Raw genomic sequence first — 27,542 nt, 5'->3', positions numbered from 1 at the left:
TTCAATTTAACTTAATAATCAATTTAATTAATCTACGAATAATAAAATAATTATAAAACTAAATGTGTACTTACATATTATATTTATGGACGAACATCATCACTGGCTCGGGGGTAGTGTCAGGGTAGTGTAACGCCAATGCCGGAATCTCGACCGCGACCTTATCGAACTTACTATCGACTATGGACTGTCCCCCCCCAACAGGTGACATTTTTGTATTTATTGGTTCAACACGTCGAATCATCGAATCAGCATTATTGGTCTATCGGTGCGATGACCGGTGCGATGACCGCGTTAGTGCTGATTTGATGATTTTATAAATTCGTAGTATTGAAAGGAAATTTCGCAATTGCCAATTATGCTTATAACTTTGATTTTTAAAACTTTACTTTTGTTGCGTAAATGCCAATGAACTTTAATTATTTTATACTTCCTTTCAATCGAATTATTAATTTACGAAATATATTAATATTAAATATGTTATTTTATATATCGAATAATTCCATCCTTGACAATATTTGATTTTCATGTCAATCTGAGTCCTATTTGTAGATTGCGCCATCTACATATTTTTAACCGGTTTGAAAAGTAATAACTTTTCGTCTGTACCTGTAAAAAACTACTGAGTAAAAAAAATTACATTTACGACGTTTTTTACGTGAAAAAGGTCTCTTGGTAAAAATAGCTACGAGTAATGGTTTTCGAGATATTTGGAATCGAAATTATCAATACATGTCATCATTGACATACATTAAACATTTGTTAACTAAATAGTTGGGAAGGTCTGAAGCCTATGAGTTGAACTTATACTTGAGCTATTATTAATTCATGTATCTGAACATTTACTGAAAGATTAACTAAATAGTTATTAGACTGAAATCATAAATTTGAAACGTTTTTGTGGCAAAAGTTCAACAGAAACTGTTTTATCATCATTTTTGCAGAAAAAATTATGATTAATTCAAAAAAATAAAAATTTCTCTAATTTATTGTTTCAGTGATTCAACTACCTACTCAATGTGTTTATTTTTTGTCAATAATGACATGTATTGTCTATTTCCATTCTAAATATCTTTAGAAGCTCGTAGCGATTTTTACAATGATATATTTTTTACATAAAAAGTCACAGAGATGTATATTTTTTCACTTGGTAGTTTTATACAGGTACTGACAAAATTTATTACGCTTCAAAACAGTTAAAACCTTTGAATAAGAAGACTAAGGAAGGAGCATATCAAAAACCTTAGGTACACCGCGATGCGCCTCAAATATGGCCGACTTAAATTCCGGTTTATCAGTGTCGTTCTAATTTTATTTAAAAAATGTAAAACTATGATGTAGGGTAGACGTGGGGTAGACTCAATAATTTGTTGTTTTATTTTACGTTGTGAATAAATGTTGGTAGTTATTAAAATTGTTATAAAAATATATAATTCTAATAAAAATAGATAAGTTATAATAAGTATTTATTAACACAAACATCCGATACGCTACTGAAGCAGGTAAGTCAAATTAACGTATCTAAATTCTTTGACATCTAATCTTTGACCAATAATAAATAAAAGCTAAAAATGCAAGAAAAATATATAATTTAGTTAATTTAAGTGAATTTCATAAATGATCGGTTTACTACACGTATGTATATTATATAGTCACTTACTAGCGAAAAGTTGTTCCATTATTTCACTCAATTTTTGCCGTGAGCTACACAACCAACTATTTTAGAGTCTTTTTCGATAAATCGCGATAGTGTCACTGTTAATTTAAGTTCTGCCACAATTTCCATCTAGATTTACTACCTTTATACAACTATCAGTAGTAGAATAAATAATAAATAACATAAAATAAGCTCCGTAAAGACTGACAAATCCACAAAATTTCAAATCAAATTCAAATGTGTCAAATGAATCGTCAAACAGAACTGTCAAGGATCCCCATCCTAGAGAGCTTTTATGATGGCTTTTCCGCCCACCATGCATGAATACATGGATAGCATTATGCTCCTTCCTTAGTCTTCTTATTCAAAGGTTAAAACAAATGTAGGTGGCGCCCTCTACTAGTAGGAGTCATATTGACACCAAAATCAAATTTCCCATGTCAAAAAACTCCCAGACGCCAATTTTCATCCAAATATTAATATATAAAATATATAAGTTCAGAAATTATCTGGAATAAATCGAGATAGAAGTGAAACTTCTACACCCTATGTCTCTGAAACTAAGCATTTTAGGACATACATTTATACGAACTTTTTTACGCATTTTTAGCTACAGAATATGCTGCCAAAGTTTTCGGAATACAATTCGAACCACCCTGTATATTCAAAAATATAATTTTTTTTCTTTACAGTATTAGAATACGTTGGACCAAAATGGAGAACATTTGTGGCAAATATGTCCATTGCTATATTCTTTACCTTTGCTGCTTCCATATTACCTTGGATAGCTTTGTACGTGGCCGATTGGAAGATGCTCTGCTACGTCACTAGTGCTCCGTTGGCCTTGGCTATTCTAACACCATGGATAGTACCAGAATCGGCAAGGTATGTTGTATAAAGCAAGAACTTGTAGAAATTGTAATTTGTATATTATTATTTCTTACTATCTATACCAATAATAGTTTAAACCTAAAATTTTTGGTACCTCGTTTTTAGCAAAATAAAACACTAAATCACCACAATACACCAAAACACTTTTACTTTTACACTGGACCCGCGTTTCGCTAACCATGTTAGCATCATCAGCAGATGATTATAAATTAGTTTATAATTCCATTTATAATCATCTGCTGATGATGGTAACATGGTTAGCGAAACGCGCGTCCAGTGTAAAAGTAAAAGTGTTTTGGTGTATTGTGGTGATTTAGTGTTTTATTTTGCTGTGTAACACCAAAGTTTCCAACCCTCAACTGTAAACCTCGTTTTTATCTAAAAACCAATAAATCAGATGTCCAAATGTTTCTAAGTGGGCTCGCAAAATTCTTAACGACGCCAGCGGTCTTCATTTTAATATACCGTATGACCGGCTTTGAAATGACGATCGATGACATTTCCCATATAATTTTACATATAAAATAATAGCGATCTCCATTTCATAGCCATCGCCGACGCCGTTTTTATTCGATCATACGGTACTTAGTCTTGGTCTTGCTTTTTGTGCAGAACAAGACGTAGCTCGCTCATCACTCATCACTATAGACATACTAGATATTTGAATAGAAATTCATCGGAAAATAGTGTGAAAATAGCATATTTAAATATACCGGGTGCGTCTCCAAAAGTGGCTTACCTCTATAACTTTTTTATTTCTTCAGATAAAAAAACCAGATTTGGTGTGTCAGTATATGACATAAATTAGGATTAACTGACGTACTCAATTGTTTTTGGTCACTTTCTGTTTCACCGCTAATGACTACAACTTTTCATTTTTAAATGGTACCCTCGGTATATTTCTATTTCAACTTTTGACATTTTCGCTTAAAATGAAATCGACTTTCAAATTTCAATCTAGAGTGCCATGGTTGTGTCAAAAACACTAATTTTTAATCAAGGAGCCTAGGAAAAATAACTTTGATCGTCTAATGTTTTTCGTGTCTTGTCCTGGCCGGTTGAAAGATACCCAAATCGTATTTTTAATTATATCTTAATTTTTTCAAGTGGAACAAGGGTGGCTCATTAGCATATTTGGAAAAAGCAATTTTTTACGAATAATTTGGTACCACATACTTGATATTTCGAGTCAAATTGTCGTTATGAACCACATGTTACGATTTTAAATAAACCATATGCGGAAATGTCAAAAGTTAACATATAATATGTCATTCTATTCAGAGTAGTAGTGGGAACTATCGAATGAATACTATCGAAACATTCGATAGTTGCAATTCATTCGAATAATTCGATAGCTAGTAAAAAAACATTCGTTGAAAACTATTCGAATAAAAATTATCGAATAGATGCGTCATCTGCCTTGAAATATTGTATTCTAGTAATTCGGTAGCAAAAACCATTCATTTATAAAATTCATTCATTTAGAAAATTCATTTATTCGTCAGGATCGATTATAATAAAATATTAACTGGATTTTAGTTGTCGCCCGGCGACGTAGGTTTCTTTCCGAAAAACCCGGTCGGTGGCAATGCTATGAAAGAAGCCGGCATCTTTGATTTTTTGCGGAGTCAGATATAGATAAGGACACATTATTTTTTTTATTGAGGTGCTAGTATTTACACAGAAAATACATTATGAAGGGCGCTGTTGCCATATATTGGTATTAGTCTCGGTATTAATTGATATTAGCAAAGAATATTATTGTTTGGCTTTAGTTAGTTAGGGATAGTATGTCTATATATTTTATATTTTTTTATTAATATTCTGTTGTTACACTGCAATAATACTTGTTATTTTGATGTAGGAAAATTATTTTTAATGTGTTTAAGCAAAGACTGGTTTAATAAATAATAATAACAGTAATAATTTGTTATACCTATTAACAACAAAATTTGAAATCATTTAATATAAACATTTTTTTTAAGTAGTAGCAAAATATAAACAACAAATTTGATGTCAAAATTATTTATATTAGATCCTATTTAAAAATAATATAGTCTCTCAATTTTTTGTGGCAACGTTGGTTTATTAAATAATAATAATTACAGAACTAATTTGTTATATTAACAACAAATTTTAAAATCATGAAATATAAACATTTATTAATTTTCTAAGCGTGCAGTGTAATGCAAGGAAAATATAAATAAAAATTAGAAATCAAAATTATTTATATTCGGTACTTTATATTACTATTTAATAATAATAATATTTACTTTTACTGGTATTTACTTACTAAAAAATAAATGAAATATTTCTTCGCAAAAAACTACATGTAAGAGAATTAGCATAAACAAAATACAAACATCGTTAACTTTTTTTTAAATTGGCACGTGTAAAACTTTTAATTTAATTTTCTCACCCCATAGTCTGAGTTCGATAACCATTTACTTAACCACATTAATTAATATAATTATTAAGTTCAACTAATTCATATTATTAAAACATCTAAAATACAAATATGTATTTTTAAAATTAATTGTAAGTTCATCTCATCTCTCTTAAAAATTGCTACTTCTCAAAATTTCCCATTAAAAAATAGACCATATACCATATAAAATTAAATAATTGAAAGATCGGGCTACGGAAAATCACACAAACTTTCGGAAAAATTTTGACCACCTGCACACACACACAATCGTCAATTAAAAAAACTACTATTTTAGTATTTTAAATATTTTAATAAACGCAAAAATAGCACAGTATTTATAAGGAGAAGTTATAAAAATTTGGAAGAACTAATAATGCACTGACGCACACAAAAATCAAACGAATACTAAATTTCATTTGTCAAAAACATTCGATAGTCGTGGCTCAACGATAACCATTTAGTCGCACGGCGAGGTTGTCACATATGCTTTAGTATACAAATGAATGAATGATTTTATTCGAATAAAACCATTCGATAGTTGAAATCATTCATTCAGTAACCATTCGATAGTCTAATTCAATCGACAGTTCCCATCGCTAATTCAGAGTGTCATTTTCTATCGAATAAAGTAGAAATATATACAGGATGCCATTTAAAAATCAAAAGTTGCAGTCATTTCCGGTGAAACAGAAAGTGACCTAAAACAATTGACTACGTCAATTAGTCCTTAGAATTTATGTCATGTATCGTAAGATCGAAAAAAAATGGCGTCCAGTTGGCTATGAAATGACGATCGATGACATTTCCCATATAATTTTACATATAAAATGACAGCGATCTTCATCTCATAGCCATCGCTGACGCCGTTTTTATTCGATCATACGGTACTAATGTACTAAATAAAAAAGTTATAGGGGTGAACCACTTTTCAGTCGCACCCGGTATATAAAATATTTAAATTTCTCGGTAAACAAAATTATAGAGAACACTGTCCTTAGTTTTTGGCTCAAATACTCCTATCCCTGTCCCTGCTTTGATTTTGGAAGCGTCAGTATACCACGTTATGGTATGGTCTTTTACATGCTGAGCAAACGTTTCTCCCATCCAATCCTTTTTATTACTCAGTACTATATTGAGATGTTTTCAAAAGTTGTAAATTTTTGGTATGTCATCCACTGGCAGTTGAAGAAGTGCAATTTTTTTTGAGGGTATTCCAAGCCCCTGACCTCAAAATTCTCCCAGTACTGTTCCCGTCAAAGATCATTCTAATCATTGTCGCATTGGCATAACTCCCGACGACAATGTGCAGTAGTTTTGCCTTGCTGTAAGTTGCTCTAGTTTTGTGTACCAAGTAACTGCTCCATCGGTAATCTTGGGTCTTACTATCATGGTATACATTTAGCGCAAAATATTAAGGGCGCAGCCCCATCTATTTCCCGCCATTCTTCTGCATATTATGAGAGCCTCTGTGGCTTTGCTGCTAAAGTTCTTATATACCTGTTCCAGAGAAATTTACTGTCCAGGGTTATTCCTAGATATTTGACTTCCTGTGATGGCAGTTTTTCAGACTTCATTTCAGACTTGAGGATTTGCAGTTACTTCAAATAAAGATTTATTTAGGAAAAATAAAAAATTTCTTAGGAATTTTAAATAGTTACTAAAGATAAAAATATATAGATCTACAGCTAAATAACTTCTGTCATTTTATTTGTTTTAATTAGGTGTCATCTTCTATATAAAGAGTCAAAAATTCTAATTAATTAAATTCAGCTTATTAAAAAATGCCTATCCTTCAAAAAATAAAAAATTTCTTAGGAATTTTAAATAGTTACTAAAGATAAAAATATATAGATCTACAGCTAAATAACTTCTGTCATTTTATTTGTTTTAATTAGGTGGCATCCTCTATATAAAGAGTCAAGAATTCTAATTAATTAAATTCAGCTTATTAAAAAATGCCTATCCTTTTGTTATATCTTAATTGGTCCATTCTTCGCACGTTTTACATCCATTATTCCATTCCATTGACATAAAATCCGATGCTTAATTACCTGTTTCCATAAAGAGCGCTCCATAAACCGTATTATTGATGTATTTGTTCTCGATTTGACCTTATTTGGCTGTTTGATATCTATTCCTTGTGACGCAAGCAACTCGAAGTTATCAACTAGGAAGCCTGCTATTGTCATATTGATTCTATAGATTCAATTGTATTTAGCATTTCAGAAGTTTAGCAGGGTAGTTAACAATACTATTCTGATAACAAAATGTGAAAGAAAATAATTAATTATTAATTGTTTTATTTATTATTATGATATTTTTAAATAAGTGTCTCATGCCTTTGTGAACAGTTTTGTAATTTTTTGTGTCTTTTGAAGAAATTTTACGTAGGTCTGTAAATACAGACCACAAGACATACAGAGTTTCCCTGTCGGTACTTGCATTAGAACGATCCATGAAACTACAGTAGCTAAATTAGAGATATTTTTAGCCGACCATACCAACAGGTATGGTAGGCTATTAAGATCGGCAAAAAAAAAGTTTTTTTAATTTCACTCAAAATGAGTTGTTTGGGTCATAAATGACCTAAATACGAAATATTTTCATGGTGTCTGTCTGTCCGTTCTGTAACACGATAACTCAAAAACCGCTAAACCGATTTTAACCAAATTACACACAAATAATACTGTGGACAAAAATACTGTGGCACCCGAGAATCTGGCCATTAGTTTTTGGTGGAGGTGGGGGGTTGGTAAGGGGGTATGGGAGGGGATTAAAAATCGTAACTCCAAAATTACAGTAGCTAGCGAAACGCGGTTTTCAATTTAAGATTAGGAATAATATTTGCAACAAAATTTGTAATAACATCAAAATCAGTCGAAGTCACAGTTTTTGAGATATTCCGTGTTTCCGTAGTCCGTTTTTGAGAAAATCCGTGTGGAGAACTCCAAACTCTCATCGGACGTGACCCCGGGTGGCGGATAGGGGAAATAACCGCGAACCAAAATTGGAAAAATTCCTTTACTTTGAAACTAAAGAAATGCCTACAAACTTTTTATTAACATATTTTATTATGGGCGGCTATACGTGCCTCCCGGCGCCAATTTTTTATATCAATAACCAAAATAAAACACCAATTCACCAGAATACACTAACAAACATCAGTTTTAAAACCGAACGTGCTTTTTATAACCATGTTAACATTATCAGCAAATGATTTCTTAAGTTTACAACAAATGATTTAAATTTAAGATTTTTTACTTAAGTTGAAAGTCCAGTGTTAAAAGTAAAATGTTTTGTTGTATTGTGATGAACTAATGCTTTACTTTGCTTTTGTAACGCCAAAGATTCTAATCCCAAATGTTTTATACCAAGGTAATCTCTTATTTAAAAATATTTAAGTAATAGTGTTTGATATAGAAAACAGTAAAACTTGGCAGAAAATTTACACCTTTAGAAAAGCTCCTGTCAAATTTCGCAAAAATCATCATAGCAAAGCATCATAGCATAAAAAGCATGATAGCATCATCATAGCATCATCATAGCATAAAAAGTATCATCATAGATATTAAAAATGATTTTAATAAATATTATCTCTTGATAAATCATAAATGTACAAAAAAAAACTCCCTTCTAGATATATAGATTACTATATAAGGTAGATATAGATTGGTAGATAACTTTTAAAAACACAACATGGGATTATTATAATATCTTAATTGAAGCAATTTGTTTTTAATCTATTTATGATTAAAATCTTAATTTATCTTTATATTCTAATCTTCTTCTCCGATCAACACATATCTGATGTAATATTCCTTACACGCTTTTCAATATTACTTAATATGTCTTATCTATTCAAACTAAAATTGTAGAGAAGTTTGAGATTAACATATGATTAATAAAAACTCTCTTCAGGCTCCCCAATGAAAGAATTAGAAATATGAGAAGAATTAAGAATATGAAATATATTTTTTTTTAATGCTGAGTTTTGACCAATTATGCAATTTTTGATATAATTAGTTTTAAAATATTAATTCCTAAATAAAATAACTAGAGAATAAAAAAGAATTAATAGAAGACATTTTATTTTTAAAATATGAAATATTATTAATAGTTATTGTGCATATTTAGGCCTTTTTGTAATCTTATTAAGTTATTGAGTGATAATGGTACTTTTAACAATCATATTTGTACTAATCTTTCTCCATATTGCTTTCCAAAACTGAAAAAAGAGTTTATGAATTATTAATTAATTTGCTGTTCTAAAGAAAGATTTTTTTTCCATTTCAGATGGTTAGTGTCCCAAGGCAAGTTCGATAAAAGTATCGGAATTTTGAAGAAATTCGAAAGAATCAACAGGAAAAACGTTGAACCTAAAATCTACGATCAATTTAGGGTATGTTTCAAACAAAATCATACTTAGTAAATAGGAAGGTAAATAGGTTCAAATAAAAATCGGTGAATTAAAATTTTTGTTCCAGCCACTCTTTTTCAAAGTTTCATATCATATTTTTATCACTTTTCAGATTTTTCGTTGTTAATGATTAATCAAATATTGTATCTTAATAGTAGATATTGGCATACTAAAAATACTTTAGTGTCGTAATTTTTACCAAGTGATTTTTGAAAAAGAAAATAAATTAGAAATATTAATAATTTTGAATTTTAAATATCGTAAGATAAAATAAGAAACAACCAATCTTACGGGATAAAGAATTTCTACTGTAATCAAACTGTAACGGCAAATTTCTATAAGAGTTATTATCAGTAATGATTTGCGTCGAAAATTCGTGAAAAAGAAGATATGTGGGTATACAGGGTTTTTCAAAAAACATGTGCCATCTCTCGTGGGGAGATTCCTCACGTAAAAATAAGATTTATTTTTCATATCAACATAGGTCCGATTCTGCATTGTTTCGTGGCTGCAGGGTGTTAAAGTCTTAATATTTTTTAGATTTATTATAATTTTCTTCCTAGTAGTTTTAGCGTTTCGAATGAGATTTTAACGGCAAAAGTTAGGTACTACAAATGCAACATATTTTGAAGCTAAAAACCATAGAATAACTAACTGAAATAAATGAAAACTCCTATGTTAAACCCTGGAAACACGCGCTCGACGCGATCCAAGCGGGCTACTGGCAGAACTAAAAGTTCGCGGCATATTTTTAAATGGACCTTTACTGCCAGTTCGTAAGTTTTTTACTTATATTTGGTAATTTCAATCTAGATTATGAACTTATTTCTAACAAAACATTTTACAAAATAAAAATAATGTATTTTGATACAAATAAATTAATAATCTAGATTGAAATTATCCCTGAAATTAGAATAAAACACGAAAAATTTGTAACTTGATTATTTTATTATAACATTGTTAATAAAATTACATATAACACATTCAACACTATACAAGTATATATAAAAGTTATCAGAATTTATACAATCAGTTATAAGTAATTATAAAAAAGGTTATAAATTATAAATAAATAAATCGTTATATAAAAGACATATAGTTACCGTGAATATAATTTGGTATAACTTTAATCTCAACATTAATGACATATTCAAATAGAAACATCTTACAATTCACATTATATAATACACAAAGCCAAGGGACAAAATTGTTATTAAATCTATTTTCGATGACTCGAAGCATATTTTTTTCCACATAAAACAGGACATATAGGGCTTATAAATAATACAAGGGTATAGAAAATATATAAATAAGTAAATACAAATATATTTTCAACCTAATGATTAATGATTATACTCGTTTAAATAAATAAATGATCTTTTTAAAATTACTTGTTTGTCTTTGCAAATTTGTATATTTAATATTTATCTAAAAGCGTACACTTACATAAATTACTGCACAACCTTTAAAATTAAGCTTTTAATATGTTATACAAATTCTTGATTCGATATAAATACACTTAAATAAAACTTTAAAATTAATGATCTTCCAAATTTCTGAGACAGCCATTTTGTTGAAAGAATTTGTTTTGATTATGAGAAATTTCATAAAAATTATCACAGGGATTAATTAATCTTATATATTAAACTACTTGGCTTTTAAATTTCACAATCCTATCGTCCAAAATACTCTAAATTCGCAAAAATCCGTAAAATATTCCCATAAAAACAAATCACAATTCACTTCCACTTCACAGAAACTGACAGACATTGCCAAATATGGAATGACGTTTATTTTTCAATTTTTCTTTACTGATCTAACTGATCCGGGTCACTTAGAAATTAAATTTTTATTAAATTATTTAATTATAATTGTTTCTGGCGAAAGCAACTTCATATCAATGTTTATTCATAGAGTAACAAAGCACATCACTGTTAAATTATCAACATTTTATATAAATATTTATATTTTTCAACTACTCCAACTACTTCAATTACTCCACAGAGAATCAAACGAATTGTTAATTAAACTAACTCTGTGGATGACTTGATAAAATTATGATGAAATTAAAGTCCCTAGATGAATATCTAGGGACTTTAGATGAAATTTCTACGCAGCGCCATCTATCCCTCTACTGGCAGAAACTCCGACGTGTTTCCAAAATTCAAATGAATGTCATCCGCCTGCTAAAAACTGTCGACATATTCACCAGGGACGTACATATGAGTTATGACTGGAATATTTTTCTGAAAAAAGCATGTACGCCACTGAATTCTTTTCTCTTGTTAGCGAAATAGTGTAAGAACTTTAATGCCGATTAAAAGTTGTCTCCTTGATATTTTGTCAATTTCGGCCTCCTTGATGGGATAATAATATAAACGCAATTTTATTAACTTGGGAAAGTTTTAAATAAGCACTTATTGATTCCTCGTCAAAAAATACAAAAAAAGTTTCTATAAACATGGGTATGGAAATGCTTAGTTCTAGAGTTACAGGATGTTAAAACTTTCTAAAATTAGGTTTTTTGTAATTATCTTAAATACGATTATTTTTTTTATGATTATCATCATTATTATGAAATTGCTGTAGGTTGGACTAATAGTAATATTAACTAATACTAATAATATTTAATAATAAACTAGGTAAAATATATAATTTATTAATTTTATCTTCATTTTAGTTTTATTAATTGTGATTAATAAAATATCAAGAGATAACTTTTAATTGGCATTAAACGGCCTACGTAATTTTGATATGAAAAGAAAAAAAATCAGTGGCGCACATATTATTTTTAGAAACATATTCCAGTAATAACCCATATGCACGTCCCTGATAAATTTATCGAAACTTTTTTAGCATTAAAAATGTAGCATTTATTTATATGTATATGTATACTATTACCCCCAAAATTTCATTCGAATCAGTAAAACTACTTGCAAGAAAATTATAATAAACCGAAAGATTATTAAGACTTTAACACCCTGTAGCTGCGAAATAAAGCAGAATCGAACCCATGTTGATATGAAAAATAAATCTTATTTTTACGTGAGGAATATCCCCACGAGAGATAGCACATGTTGTTTGAAACGCCCTGTATATTGAGCGAGATGATATTCTTCCAACTATTTCGAATAAAAAATCTTATATAACTCTGTGTACGACTTGGTTTTGACTGTGATATTTAGGTTATTTTAAACCTCTTTAGAATGTGCATGATATAGATATTTTCATCAGAAAAAAAATGTACTTCATATTGAAAGAAATAACAACTTCAAGAATTATTTTTTCTTTTATTGCTTTAAATATATATTTCTTATTAGAAATTTTGTATTATTAAAAAAAACTTATTTCATAGGAAAGTTGTATAAAAACTCAACAAGAAGAGGAATGCGGCAAGAACTACACCGTACTTGACCTCTTCAAAACACCAAGACTACGAAAAATCACCATCATTCTTATCTTACTTTGGATGGCCATTTCCTTGGTATTCGATGGTCACGTCAGAAACGTCGGTACTTTAGGACTGGATATTTTCCTCACATTCACCATTGCTAGTGCCACAGAGTTCCCAGCAGATACCTTCCTCACTGCGGTACTTGACGTGTGGGGAAGAAGATGGCTGGCTTGTGGATCAATGGTTATAAGCGGAGTGTTTAGTTTGTTAGCTACTGTGGTACCCTTGGGTAAGTTCAGTCAGAATAAAAATATATGATCAAAGCTTCAATATAATCAAAATATTTTATGATACAGCGCGATTAGAACGATGATCAAAACCGAGAAATGAGTCTAATGTTTTCTAGAGATAATTTTGCATAATAAATCAAAATTTCAGATTTTTTACTATACCTAAGCAAAGGTTGATTCTCACTATACTTTCCGTTTCCATTCTATATCCATTCCATATCCGTTCCGTATTTTTTATTGTATTGACGCTATATGTATAAGCTTCCGTTCCGTATCAGTTCCATACTTTTTATTGTACAATTTATATCATTACGATTGTTTTATTTTACACTCTTTTTTTCTGTTCAGTTGTGAATTTTATATGGTATATACCTTTTCTACTTGTTCTAAACTCTAAATTTAAAACTTTTAGAAATAGTTTTACTGCAGAATGGAAATCAAAATATCTTTTTCAAAATGTAAAGGGACCGAAGTTTTACGGTTGATTCTCACTATACCTTCCGTTTCCATTCCATATCCATTCCAAATCCGTTCCGTATTTTTTATTGTGTTGACGCTATATGTATAAGCTTCCGTTCCGTATTAGTTCCATACTTTTTATTGTACAATTTATATCATTACGATAGTTTTATTTTACACTCTTTTCTTCTGTTCAGTTGTGAATTTTATATGGTATAATAAAGAAATAAAAAAAAACTTGTACAGGCGCAATTTTGACATACGAGTATAAGTAATATCAGTAAATTTCAATAAACATAATTTTTTAGGCTAGGATATACCTTTTCTACTTGTTCTAAATTCTAAATTTAAAATTTTTAGAAATAGTTTTACTGCAGAATGGAAATCAAAATATCTTTTTCAAAATGTCAAGGGACTGAAGTTTTACGGTTGATTCTCACTATACCTTCCGTTTCCATTCCATATCCATTCCATATCCGTTCCGTATTTTTTATTGTGTTGATGCTATATGTATAAGCTTCCGTTCCGTATCAGTTCCATACTTTTTATTGTACAATTTATATCATTACGATAGTTTTATTTTAAACTCTTTTCTTCTGTTCAGTTGTGAATTTTATATGGTATAATAAAGAAATAAAAAAAAATTGTACAGGCGCAATTTTGACATACGAGTATAAGTAATATCAGTAAATTTCAATAAACATAATTTTTTAGGCTAGGATATACCTTTTCTACTTGTTCTAAACTCTAAATTTAAAACTTTTAGAAATAGTTTTACTGCAGAATGGAAATCAAAATATCTTTTTCAAAATGTCAAGGGACTTAAGTTTTACGGTTGATTCTCACTATACCTTCCGTTTCCATTCCATATCCGTTCCGTATTTTTTATTGTGTTGGCGATATACGTAAGTTTCCGTCTCGTATCAGGTCCATACTTTTTATTGTAAAATTTATATCATTACGAAAGTTTTATTTAAAAAATTGTATTTTTTGAAAAAGGTAATAGATTTAATTAGGAGATGAAAGAATATCAGCAAAATGTTAACAGAGCTAGTACAAATGTAAGAACTTGACAACGCGGTTTCCGATACGCTTCAGTCCCTCCACCAAAAAAATGTATGGATGGAAAGGATATGGAACGGAAGGGAAACCGAACGGAAAGTGTGCATTGTCCTACTCATATATACTATTTGCATTGTACTACTCATACATAATATTTTATGTAAACGGAAGGGAAACGGAAGATAGCTAATACGGAAGGTATAGTGAGAATCAACCTTAATTCTCCATAAGCGTCTAATATGACACATATTGCGAATAAGTACAGGGTTGCTTTTATGCATGGAAGAGGTCGATTATTAGGTAAAATACAGGAGGTACCGCAAAAAGTTAAATACAAAAGTTATAGGATTTTTAAATATCTATTAGCGAGTAATAAATTTAAGTACACAGGGTCGATCATAAAGTCGTGGCACATCAAAGCTTCATTTTTTAAATGGAACCTCCTGTATATTATTGCATATTTCGGTTCTTTCTTCAATTCTAAGCAAAAATCCCACTGAGATACCCACAATGTACCTCAAACCAACCGTTTCCGAGTTATTGACTTTTGAAAATATCACTTAAACAATTTGATTTAATTAATTTCGATGTGTTTGGTTTGATTTAATGATGTCATTTTGCCGAAACTGTGATACTGTTGTAATGGGTTTTAAATTCATATTAGCTACTAGTAAATTTAAGTATACAGGGTCGGTCATAAAGTTGTGTCACATCAAATTTTATTTTTTTTAATGAAGCTCCCTGTATATACATATTTGCATATTTCAGTTCTTCCTTCAATTTTGAGCAATAATTGTAATACATAATGTACATAAATTGAAGAATTGAAATGTTAAACGAAAATTTTGTAATTTCCAGACTTGCTATAATCTCATTTTCTCTCTCTCTCTCTCTCTCTCTTCAGTCCTGACCCCCATTAGGGAGTGTAGTGGTCAGCGTAACATCATGGATGATTTTTCTCCATGCGCCTCTGTCTTTTGTCATCTTGATGACATCGTGCATTGGCTTGCTACAGCTAGTCGTGATCTGGTCTATCCATCGAGTTGGAGAGCGGCCACGTGGTCTACGTCCTTCCACCTTGCCTTGAATTATGAGTCTTTCCATATTGTCCGGACTTTTCCTCATTATATGTCCAAAATATTTTAATTGTTTTAGTCGGATTTTACAGGAAAGCCTGTTAGTAATATTAAGTTCATTTATAATGGAAACGTTTGTACGGCGTTCAGTCCATGGGATACGGAGCATACGTCTATAACAATACATCTCGGTAGCATCGATCTCTTATATATATATCTTCTTATATAATCTATTTACTAAATTGATTAACTCTTCTTGACTGTTAGCGAGTAGTGCTGTATCATCTGCAAAGCGTAGATTATTTATTTTTTGGCCATTTATTGAAATGCCTCCTTCCCATGTTTCTAGCGACCTTCTCATTATGTATTCTCCGTATATGTTAAATAGTTGAGGAGACAATATACACCCCTGTCTGACTCCTTGTTCGAGGGAAAATTCCTTTGAAGCTGAATCCAGTATTCTAACTGATCCTGTAGTGTGCTGATACAACTGAATGATAAGTGAAATAAGGTGTTGCGGTACCCCCACTTCCTTTAAGATTTTCCACAGGTGATGCCATCTGACTTTATCGAAAGCTTTTTTATAGTCTACGAAACAAATATAAAGAGAGATGTTGAATTCCCTTGCTTTCTCTATGATTTGGCGCATATTCAGAAGATGTTCCCGAGTGCCTCTGCCCTTGGTGAAACCTGCTTGTTCTGCTGGAATTTCTCTTTCTAGAAAAGCTTTCAGTCTTTCATTTATAATTTGCAACATTACTTTACTGGCATGTGAGACGAGGGAAATTGTAAGATAGTTGCTGCACTTATGTATACTCCCGTTCTTGTGGAGAGTGACAATGGTGGAGTGTGTCCAGTCGTCGGGCCATTCTCCTGTGTGCCATATTTTATTACAGATCAGATGAAGCATTTCTAATCCAGGTTCTTTAACGGCTTTTATTATTTCTGCTGTCATTAGGTCTGAACCTGGTGCTTTATGGTATTTTAATTTGTTTATGGCCAATTCAACTTCACTTTTAAGGATGTCCGGTTCTTTCTCTGAATTTTCGTGGTAGTCGACATAGTTATATTCTTCACTGTCTTTGTATAAATCTTCGCAATATGATCTCCACACCTGAATAATGTCTTCTTTTTTGGTTCTTAAAATTCCATTTTGATCTTCGATTGCCCAATTTCTGGCTTTAAAGTCCCTGGTAATATATTTTATTTTTTTGAAGAGGTCTCTTGGTTGGTTATTTAGACTATGTCCCTCTATTTCTTTGCATCTATCAGAGTAAAATTGTTGTTTGTCTCTTCTTGCTTCTTGCTTTATTGCCTTATTCAGCTACCCTACTGAATAGAACTTTTATACATCTATAAATGCTAACTTGAGAACTAATGTCATATATTATTAAGTATTACAGTTTCGGCAAAATGGCATCGTTAAATGAAACTGAACATATCGAAATTAATTAAATCAAATTGTTTAAGTGATATTTTCAGAAGTCATTAACTCGGAAACGGGTTTGGGGTACATTGTGTGTATCTTGATTTTTGCTTAGAATTGAAATATGCGATAATATACAGGGGGTTCTATTTAAAAAAATGAAACTTTGATGTGCCACGACTTCATGATCAACCCTGTGTATATAAATTTATTACTCGCCAATAGACATTTAAAATCCCTATAATTTTTGTATTTAACTTTTTGCGGTACCTTGTATAGTTTACCTAAAAAACGACCATTTCCATACATAACAGCGAACCTCTATGCCGTATACCTAGTAGGTACACTTTTTAAATATTAAAATCGCAATCGCAGTTTACAGTCGCAGCGATTTAAAAATCGCAATCGCAGTTTCAATTTTCGAGTTTTACTCATCTCTACTTCATACTGATTCTTAACTTATTAATATTTAATACACGCTAATAATACTTAATATAATCACATATTTTGTTGTTTTTAGGTATACCCTCAGCTACTTTGGCAATATGCGGCCGATTTGCAGTTAACATTTCATACAATATCGGATTACAATACGCTGCGGAATTGTTACCAACTGTTGTAAGAGCTCAAGGAGTTGCCCTGATACACATAATGGGCTACGTAGCGAGCATAGTAGCACCATTTGTAGTATACTTGGTAAAAATTTGATTTACTTCAGTATAACAACAACATTTATAAAATTCTCTTAATCTTTTTTTAGGCAAATATCGACCTAGCGTTTCCATTACTCATTCTTGGAGTGTTGGGCATAGTTGGAGGTATCCTAGCTCTGTTCTTGCCTGAAACGTTAGATCAAGAATTACCACAGACTCTACAAGATGGCGAGAATTTCGGCGCTAATCAGAAAATATGGGATTTCCCTTGTATCAATAAGTAAGTACTAATGTAAAATTATTTTGATGTTTGAAATTTTACATTTTGATAATAATATAAGATCAGTTGTCACTGTCCACTTCACAGTTCTTCTTACCATAGAGCTGTTAGTAAGAAAAAAATATGAACTAATCAAAACGAATTAGGGATCACATAATATACAGGGTGTTTCAAAAAACATGTGCCATCACTCGTGGGGAGATTCCTCGCGTAAAAATAATACGGGTCGGTAAGCGTCAAGCAAAAACCGCACTCGGTACGCGTGCAGCATGCCGATTGGTTGTTGCTCTATGCATATTGTATCAGCGCTCGCACACGGGTCTGTGCGGAGGGACGCGGGGCGATTTGTTCTCGGTATGCCAGCGTGCAACATCAACAGTCAGTCGCGTCGTGACATTTGCAGGCTGTAATATTTTGTTTTTTACCGTCAAAATAGTTGAACGAGATATATTATAAACTTATTAAGGAAATAGAGAAATATCCTATGCTGTATAATTTTAAATTACCAGAATACTCAAAGTTGCAATTGAACGAAACCGTTCATCGGCTCAAAATTAATGATTTAATTCATTATATTAATGAACTTTTTCATTATATTTATGTCGACTTTTGGTTCAGTGTACACACTCCCTCATGTTTGTACTTTGTCTGCTTATCAGTGGCTTAACGAGTCTGACTAGTTCTAGAAATGTAGGTTTTGACATTCTATACATTGCCTTGAATTTGCCGTCATCTTCGCTCAACTCCCTCGCTGCTATAAATAACCTGCTACCATAATGGCGTTCAAGATATGGATGCACCCAGAATCTATTTCTTCTTCGTCTTCTTAAATAATTGTAGATTACAATAATATCTTGGTCACTCGACTCACTAGACGTAGCTTTGAATAAGAAGACTACGGAAGGAGCATATCAAAAATCTTAGGTACACCGCGATGGGCCTCAAATATGGCCGACTTAAATTCCGGTTTATCAGTGTCGTTCTAATTTTATTTAAAAAATGTAAAACTATGATGTAGGGTAGACGTGGGGTAGACTCAATAATTTGTTGTTTTATTTTACGTTGTGAATAAATGTTGGTAGTTATTAAAATTGTTATAAAAATATATAATTCTAATAAAAATAGATAAGTTATAATAAGTATTTATTAACACAAACATCCGATACGCTACTGAAGCAGGTAAGTCAAATTAACGTATCTAAATTCTTTGACATCTAATCTTTGACAAGTAATAAATAAAAGCTAAAATGCAAGAAAACTATATAATTTAGTTAATTTAAGTGAATTTCATAAATGATCGGTTTACTACACGTATGTATATTATATAGTCACTTACTAGCGAAAAGTTGTTCCATTATTTCACTCAATTTTTGTCGAGATCTATCGCAGATATAGAGTCTTTTTCGATAAATCGCGATAGTGTCACTGTTAATTTAAGTTCTGCCACAATTTCCATCTAGATTTACTACCTTTATACAACTATCAGTAGTAGAATAAATAATAAATAACATAAAATAAGCTCCGTAAAGACTGACAAATCCACAAAATTTCAAATCAAATTCAAATGTGTCAAATGAATCGTCAAACAGAACTGTCAAGGATCCCCACCCTAGAGAGCTTTTATGGTGGCTTTTCCGCCCACCATGCATGAATACATGGATAGCATTATGCTCCTTCCTTAGTCTTCTTATTCAAAGAGACGTAGACATGTTGTTTGTTTCGACGGCGCAGTCAATATGCAGAGGCCGTGTGCGAGACTGGCCTGCAGAGAATCGATACGACATTTACCGTGTACTTACCGCGTCGAAACCATACCGACCCGTGAGAGAGCGCTCTAAGATTTATTTTTCATATCAACATAGGTCCGTTTCTGCTTTGTTTCGTAACTACAGGGTGTTAAAGTCTTAATAATCTTTCGATTTATTATAATTTTCTTCCAAGAAGCGACTTGAATGAAATTTTGGGGGTAAAAGTTACTATAAGTGTTACATATTTTAATGCTAGAAAAGTGGCAATAGATTCATCAGGGACGTGCATATGGGTTATCATTGGAATATTAAAAAAAAAACATATGGACCACTGATTTTTTTCTTTTGATATCAAAATTGTGTAAGCCATTTAATGCCAATTAAAAGTTATCTCTTGATATTTTGTCCAATTCGGCCCCCTTGATGAGATAAAACCAATTTTATTAATCACAATTAATAAAATTTAAATAAAAATAATTTTTTTGGTTTGGTTTGGAGGAGGAATCTCCCCACGAGAGATGGCACATGTTCTTGAAACACCCTGTATTTACTATCTTTATACACCGATCTCCATATGTTTATAGCAGCATATAATCAGAACAATTTTGTTTATTTTCATGCATAAATTGAGACAAAAACTAAATTATTTTCCGTCATAAGAAATAAAAATAAAGACGCACTCGAAAACGCAGAAATTCCATAAAATCAGTTTCTAATTTAATATGATTTTGCCTTCTTGATTGTCAAAATTGGTATTAAATATGAGAAATTTTAATGTCTTGGGAAGACCAAACGGCGTTTAAATACTGAAAAAGTCATCAGAGCCACAACTTTATTGCAGGAGGGTCGGTCGCAACGATAAGTGCAGCAGCTTTTTCATATTACACAATTCCAGACTATGGACCCGACACAGAGAATATGGTTTTGTTGTCTGTATACCATATCCTCAACGAGTAAGAGAAACATCGAGGCGGGAAGATCGATATCTTGTTCAAGCCACTATTTCTAAAAGAACACTTACCGTAAAGAACTTGCAAAATCTTCTTACGATCGCCAGAGGAACTCGAACCTCAACTCAAACTATAAGAAATAGGCTGCATGAACTTAACATTTGATCAAGGCAAGCAGTTGTTGTGCAGCGTTTAACTGCTAATCATCGTAGGGTACGAAAGATATTTGCTCAAGATTATCTTCACTGGGTCGTGGATCAGTGGAGGCACGTCTTTGGACGTCTTGGTATCTGGACACAACAGTCAGAGAAGCGATTAATTTTGATGGAGGTTTCGTCATGGTATGATGAGGTATAACTTTAAATGGGCGTACGGACTTGCATGTGTTTCTAGACGGCATAAATGATCCTGAACGATACAAAGATGAGATTCTGGAACCATATGTTATTCCATTTGCAGCTCAGTATGGTCCAGAATTCATCTTACAACAGGATAATGCCAGACCTCATACTGCAAGAGTAGTTGGTCACTCGATGCCTTGAAGAGTCCAGTAGAACAATTATGGATTGGCCTGCTAATAGCTCTGATCTCAGTCCTATTGAGCACCTTTGGGACCTACTAAAGGGAAGACTGCAAAGTCGTCCACAAGCACCAGATCTTCAAACTTTGGGAGAAAATCTTCGGGAGGAGTGGAACGCCTTTCCTCAAGAGATTATTTGGAGCTTCATTCATTCTATGACAAATCGGTGTGTAGAAGTGCGTAGAAACCGCGGAGCACACACATTAGAAAAAAAAAATATTTTCGTTGACAATTAAGATAAAAAAAATTTAGCATTGTTTTCGATACATATTGTAGTCATTCATAACGTAATCAAAATACAATTTTCAGCAGTTTGACAACTTTTTTCGCCATGAACACAGGCGCATACACTACGTTCAAACTTAATTCTTAAGGAACATATTGCTAAGTTTATACAGGGTGAGTCTTAAATAAGTGAAAATATTTTCAGGGCTGGTAGGTTTCGATAAAAGAATCATATTTGCTCTTTACCATTTTTCACGTAAGTCCAAAATAAACGAGTTATTTAAGTTTGAAAATTAAAAAAAATGATTTTTTTGGAAAAATGTTGAGAGCCACCGGATTTTTTTCTGTATTTGCATCCCTTTTAGTGCGGTAACCATAGAGTTAAGCTGTAACTATGGTAATATCAGAGATTAAGAAATTATACCGTGGGAAAATTTGCGGTGAACAGGCAGTTCTAAAAAGTTTTCGAAAAATATACAGGGAAATTTAAAAGAAAATGCACGATTTTCAATATTTTTTTGCGAAAAAAAGCCTCATAGACGTGTTCCTGGGGTCGAAATATACCAGCCCTGAAAATATTTGCACTTATTTAAGACTCGCCCTGTATGTTTAAATAAATATGTATTTTTGTCTAAACGATATTTTTTATCAAAGTGATCCCTAATTCTTTTTGACTAGTTTATTTATTTTTATTTCTAAAGCAACTGTAGGACCATTTATTTTTGACCGTATCCTATTTTTATTTTGTGCTCCTTGTTTCAGATCGAAACCAACGAAAACAGAATCATTCAAACGATCGACATCGATCCGACACTCCATCAGAGCCTCGATCAGAGGTGAAATCAGATCAAGCATGATCAACAGAGGATCGATACGATCGAGGAAATCCATTAGTGTACCTGAGAATCAGGTAGTTTGATACTTGTTCAACTTGGGAAGTTCCTGTAGCTAAGAGACTATTTTCAGCTGTGATCGATGTGTTTAAAAGTGCATTTTTATTTGTTTACTATTTATTTTGATATAGAATTATTTATAAATTGTTATAAGTTTTATATTTAGAAAAAGCAATCTCAACTAGAAATAACCAGTGTGCCTGAAACTCCGAAAAAAATATAAACTATTTTTTCTGTGTTTGTTTAGTTTTAAGAAAATATAAAAATTATTGTACTAAGCACATCAGGGATGGCGTAGCCATCTTGCTTTGACTGTGGTAAAATTTGTTTGCATTTTCTTTATAATTAAGTATGTAGTATGTTACACACTATAATATAAAAAGACATAGTTGTATGTTAACTTCTATTTATTTTATTTTTGTTTTACTGTTTCTTTGTATTATTATTAATGTGTGTTCTTATTCTTATGATATTTTTTAGTGTTCCTGACATTTTTGTAAATGTATGTAAAATAGAAAAAGAATGTTAAATTATATCTCATTGCTCAATACGTTTTAAATATACATAGTTATAATAAATAGCTGTTTTTATTAGAAATATTTATTCTCTATTTTTGATATAAAATATTAGTAGTTTTTACCCTGGAAAAAACGGCACCTTAACAGCGCTTTCAGATGGAGCGGAGCGTCCGCAACTTCAGGCAAGTACCATGAGTTTATATGAACAATTTCACATGGGCGCGTATGCTCCGTCCGACGGAGTTTGTCCGACGGCTATCTTGAAAAAACACGACGGGCGGTCCGTCGCATGTGAAAACGCTGTAACAGCGCTTTCAGATGGAGCGGAGCGTCCGCAACTTCGAGCAAGTACCATGAGTTTATATGAACAATTTCACATGGGCGCGTATGCTCCGTCCGACGGAGTCCGACAGCTATCTTGAAAACACGACGGGCATCCGTCGCATGTGAAACGCTGTAACAGCGCTTTCAGATTGGCGGAGTCCGCACTTCGAGCAAGTACTATGAGTTTATATGAACAGCGCAGTATGTCTGTCCGACGGAGTTTGTCCGACGGCTATCTTGAAAAAACACGACGGGCGGTCCGTCGCATGTGAAAACGCTGTAACAGCGCTTTCAGATGGAGCGGAGCGTCCGCAACTTCGAGCAAGTACCATGAGTTTATATGAACAATTTCACATGGGCGCGTATGCTCCGTCCGACGGAGTTTGTCCGACGACTATCTTGAAAAAACACAACGGACGGTCCGTCGCATGTGAAAGCGCTGTAAGAGTCCATTTCACTAGTCCAAAAACTAGCAAAATAAGCGTTCGGCATTTAACGTTTTATGTAAAACTGGCTAGGTATTTTTACACAAATGAAGAAGGAAATTAAAGATAAAAAATTATACTTTATCCGTATTGTAGCACATTTTTAGACAACTTCTTTATTTTTAAGATTTTGGTGGCCAAACATCAACAAAATCTTCCTTATGTTTGGACTAAATTTTCCGAGATGGATCCGATATAGTTAGTTAAATATGAATTGAAATAAAAATACATAGAACCAACATCAATCAACTTTATTTTCTATTTAAATATTTATATTATGTATACAGTGATTCATTTGATCTTTTTGAGTTTTAATCTTTGATAAAATACCTGCTTATCCTATATATGCATTTACCTAAAGTCTAAACAACCCAGAGCTCGATGATGAGACTCCTTATGTAAATATCTTGCTCTACATAACTTAAGTCGCACAAAATAAAGCCTACTCAATACTCACCTAAATAATTTGTTAGAGATTGTTTACTTACTATTCACGTTTACACAATTATATGATTATAACATGATTGTACTTGCTATGTATTTTATAGTTCAATATACTTTGCTCTAGTGGGTCGGTTTTGATATTTTTTTAGATAAATTATTTGACTTTTTAGCCCTTTTAATTTAAAAATTAAATGTTGTTATGTTAGCAAAAGTTTCAAACACCCTGGTTGAATTGTATAACAAAGTAATGAATTTAAAAACTACTTTATCATGAAGTTGATTTTTTTTTCTCGATAGTTATTTTTTTGATTCATCTTGATAGCTTTTTATTTTATTGGAGATATTCGCTGCTTTTGAAGAAGACAATATGCCTATGCTTGTGGTCCTCTTCAACACACCTATGAAATATGTAGATAGTGTTTATTGTTTTTCTAAGGTCACTGTCATGGAAAGGTCATATATTATTCTTTGATAAAGAGACAAAGTTTCCAAATATGCTAATGAGCTACCCTTGTTCCATTTGAAAAAATTGAAATATGATTAAATGTGAGATTTGGGCATCTTTTAACCGGCCAAGACAAAACACGAAAAATATTAGACGATCAAATTTATTTTTCCAAGTGTCCCTGATTAAAAATTAATGTTTTTAACACCGCCATGGTACTCTAGATTGAAATTTAAAATACGATTTTTTTAAGCGAAAATGTCAAAAGTTGACATATGATATGTCATTCTATTCAGAGTGTCATTTTCTATCGAATAAAGTAGAAATATACCGTGAGTGTCATTTAAAAATCAATAGTTGAAGCTTTTAAGTACGCATTTCCGGTGAAACAGGAAGTAACCAAGAACAATTGAATACGTCAATCAATCCTAATTTATGTCATGTACTAACAAACCAAATCTCGTTTTTTTTTATCTGAAAAAAATAAAAAAGTTATAGAGGTGAGCCACTTTTGAGACGCAACCGGTATTAATAAAAATGTTATTAATTGTTACAGCCTTCTTTAAACGCGAATATCTCCACCAAAAAAATAGCCATTAAGTTGAATCAAAAAACAGATTATTGACAAAATAGGCACTTTCATGTTAGAGTGGTTTACTAAACTCCTTATTTCGATAAATCATTCCAGGGGGCGTTTCAAACTTTGGCCAAAATAACAAAATTTTGTTTTATCTAATCTAATATATAGATGGAACCCTGGAAAGAGGCTAAAAAGTCAAATAATCTAAAATGTTTTAAAAATTGCTAAATATCATCAAAATCGAACTTTAAAATACAAGAAAATTTTAAGATGTTCATTATTTAGTGTATATGCGCAGCAGTGATACGTCAGACCTTTAAAAACAAGCTAAATTATCAAGCTGAGTATTGAATAAGTTGTTGACATAGGTACATAAATCACAATTTTTATAAAAATAACTGTCAAACAAAAAGAACCAAATAGTATCTATTATTTAAAAACATAAAAAAAAACTTATCTAAATTAAACTAAAAAATTTTTTGTGCTCAATTATTTAAACTGGTTTTATTACATATTTTCACCACAGCCTATTTATAACCAGCCTGTCGACTAAAGATCATTTTCATGGAAATCTGCATACCTACTACCCAGATAATCTTTCATAAAAACGATCGAAACTGTGTACAGGATGGCTCGAATTCGAGACTCATCATTGTGATTTCGGAAACCGAAAGAGATACAGGATCGGTTAAATGGAGGCAAAGTTGCGCAATTTGATGCGCAATAAAATGCCGTATTGCATTTTTGTTTTTATTTTTTTTGTATAAAATATTCTGGTGATGGAATTTTCTGTACGAAACGTCGGCAAATATCAAAGTGACTATATATAGTGTTTTAAGAGTGATGAAAGGATTTAATTAAATTGAAAAAAAAATCAGGTCCGTATTTAAAAAAATTAAGCTGATGATGGTTGGATCCCACACCCGGCATTGCATCAGCCGACTATTTTTAATAAAATAAAAATAGTTTGGGTACCTAGGTCGACTCAGCCTTAAATGAGTACTTGGGATTCACAATCCTGAGGTAATAATAGGCGGTTGAAGCGTAGTGCTAGCCACATTACCTTCCTTGTATACCGAACGGCTCTAGCATGGCAAGCTGTACCTTGCTACTCCCAAGGCGTTAAACGCTATATGCGGGAGCTATTATTATTATTAAGTTGATGATGGTCTCCAGAAGCCGAAACGTCAGAGTCAATATTTAATCACACAGAATTATAAAGCAGAAAAAGTGGCCATAAAAATGTGTTTTTCATTTTAAGTTATCTTAACAAATAAAGCCAGGAAACAATAGAAAACAAAATTGAAAATTCCGTTTTTTTTTTCGAATATATTCGGAATTTTTCAAAATGCAATACGGCATTTTATTGAGCATCAAATTGCGCAACTTTGCCTCCATTTAACGGATCCTGTATCTCTTACGGTTTCAGAAATCCCAATGATGAGCGTCGAATTTGAGTACACATTCGTACACAATTAGGCGCAGCAGGTAAAACGCGAATACTCAAAAACAATCGAAAATTATGTACCGGCTGGTCCTGAATAAGCTGTGTTTTCACTTTATGAAGAATAATGTATTGCTAAAAATTATCTATATTTAAGTTTACAGCACATACATGTTATAAAAGTTAAAAAAATAAAACCATAAACGTATTATAAATAATATATTTCTTTTGTTGTGGCCTTAATAGAATAACTTTAGTTATTTTTTTTTACTTAAATGCAGACAATTCCGTTATTCTCTCTACTTAAATATATCAGATGTTCTTATAAATTTATGTTTTGTCTATATTTTATTGAGAATATGATCTACCACAGTAGCTAGAACTAAATTTTAATTGAATTGTCGATATTTTTATTGTATATTACATGGGCAGGTACCTAATTTTGTAATATGATTATGAAAATTTTTAAAATGACAAAACAAAACTAAAAATAAGTTGGATAATTTTTTTTTCAGTACAACAGTTGATTTAGAAATTCACTTGTTTTCTTAATTTGTAAGTTGGTAGTTTTGAATCACAATCTTCCAACCATAACAGATATTTAGAGCAATATTTAGAGCAAAGATTAAACTAATTTTTAACATTTAGTGAAATACTGTTAGAGTTGTCTTGATCATCTCATTCTCTCACTCATTAACAAATTCTATAGATTGCACTCTATCATAGAGGAAGGGCTATAATATTTTTTTCCATAGCAACTGTTAAAATTGTCTTATACTCGTATCTATCAAAAATAGTAGATAAAATAGTACTTTAACCGCAAGGGTAGATTAAATGATACTTTAACAGCGAAGATAGGTTAAAAGCTTTATT

General features: G+C 31.6%; 1 protein-coding gene across 2 annotated transcripts in view; it reads left to right on the top strand.

Annotated features, from left to right (window-relative positions):
- LOC115885978 (solute carrier family 22 member 13) overlaps window positions 1–23,003 on the top strand; it is a 143,756-nt gene extending 120,753 nt beyond the window's left edge. For both annotated transcript variants that reach the window (XM_030905012.1, XM_030905011.1), the window contains 6 exons: window positions 2,350–2,542; window positions 9,270–9,375; window positions 12,749–13,076; window positions 17,621–17,796; window positions 17,861–18,033; window positions 22,299–23,003. In XM_030905012.1, coding sequence (XP_030760872.1) covers window positions 2,350–2,542; window positions 9,270–9,375; window positions 12,749–13,076; window positions 17,621–17,796; window positions 17,861–18,033; window positions 22,299–22,455 — 1,133 coding nt within the window. In that variant the 3' untranslated portion in view covers window positions 22,456–23,003. The remainder of the gene's footprint in view (window positions 1–2,349; window positions 2,543–9,269; window positions 9,376–12,748; window positions 13,077–17,620; window positions 17,797–17,860; window positions 18,034–22,298) is intronic.
- The last annotated feature ends 4,539 nt before the right edge of the window (window positions 23,004–27,542 follow it).

The sequence above is a fragment of the Sitophilus oryzae genome, unplaced genomic scaffold (assembly GCF_002938485.1).
Source record: "Sitophilus oryzae breed Bouriz unplaced genomic scaffold, Soryzae_2.0 scaffold_465_pilon_pilon, whole genome shotgun sequence".
Classification (NCBI taxonomy): Eukaryota; Metazoa; Arthropoda; class Insecta; order Coleoptera; family Curculionidae; genus Sitophilus; species Sitophilus oryzae.
Note: the sequence above shows the minus strand (reverse complement) of the source record. Positions and strands in the feature narration are given on the sequence as shown.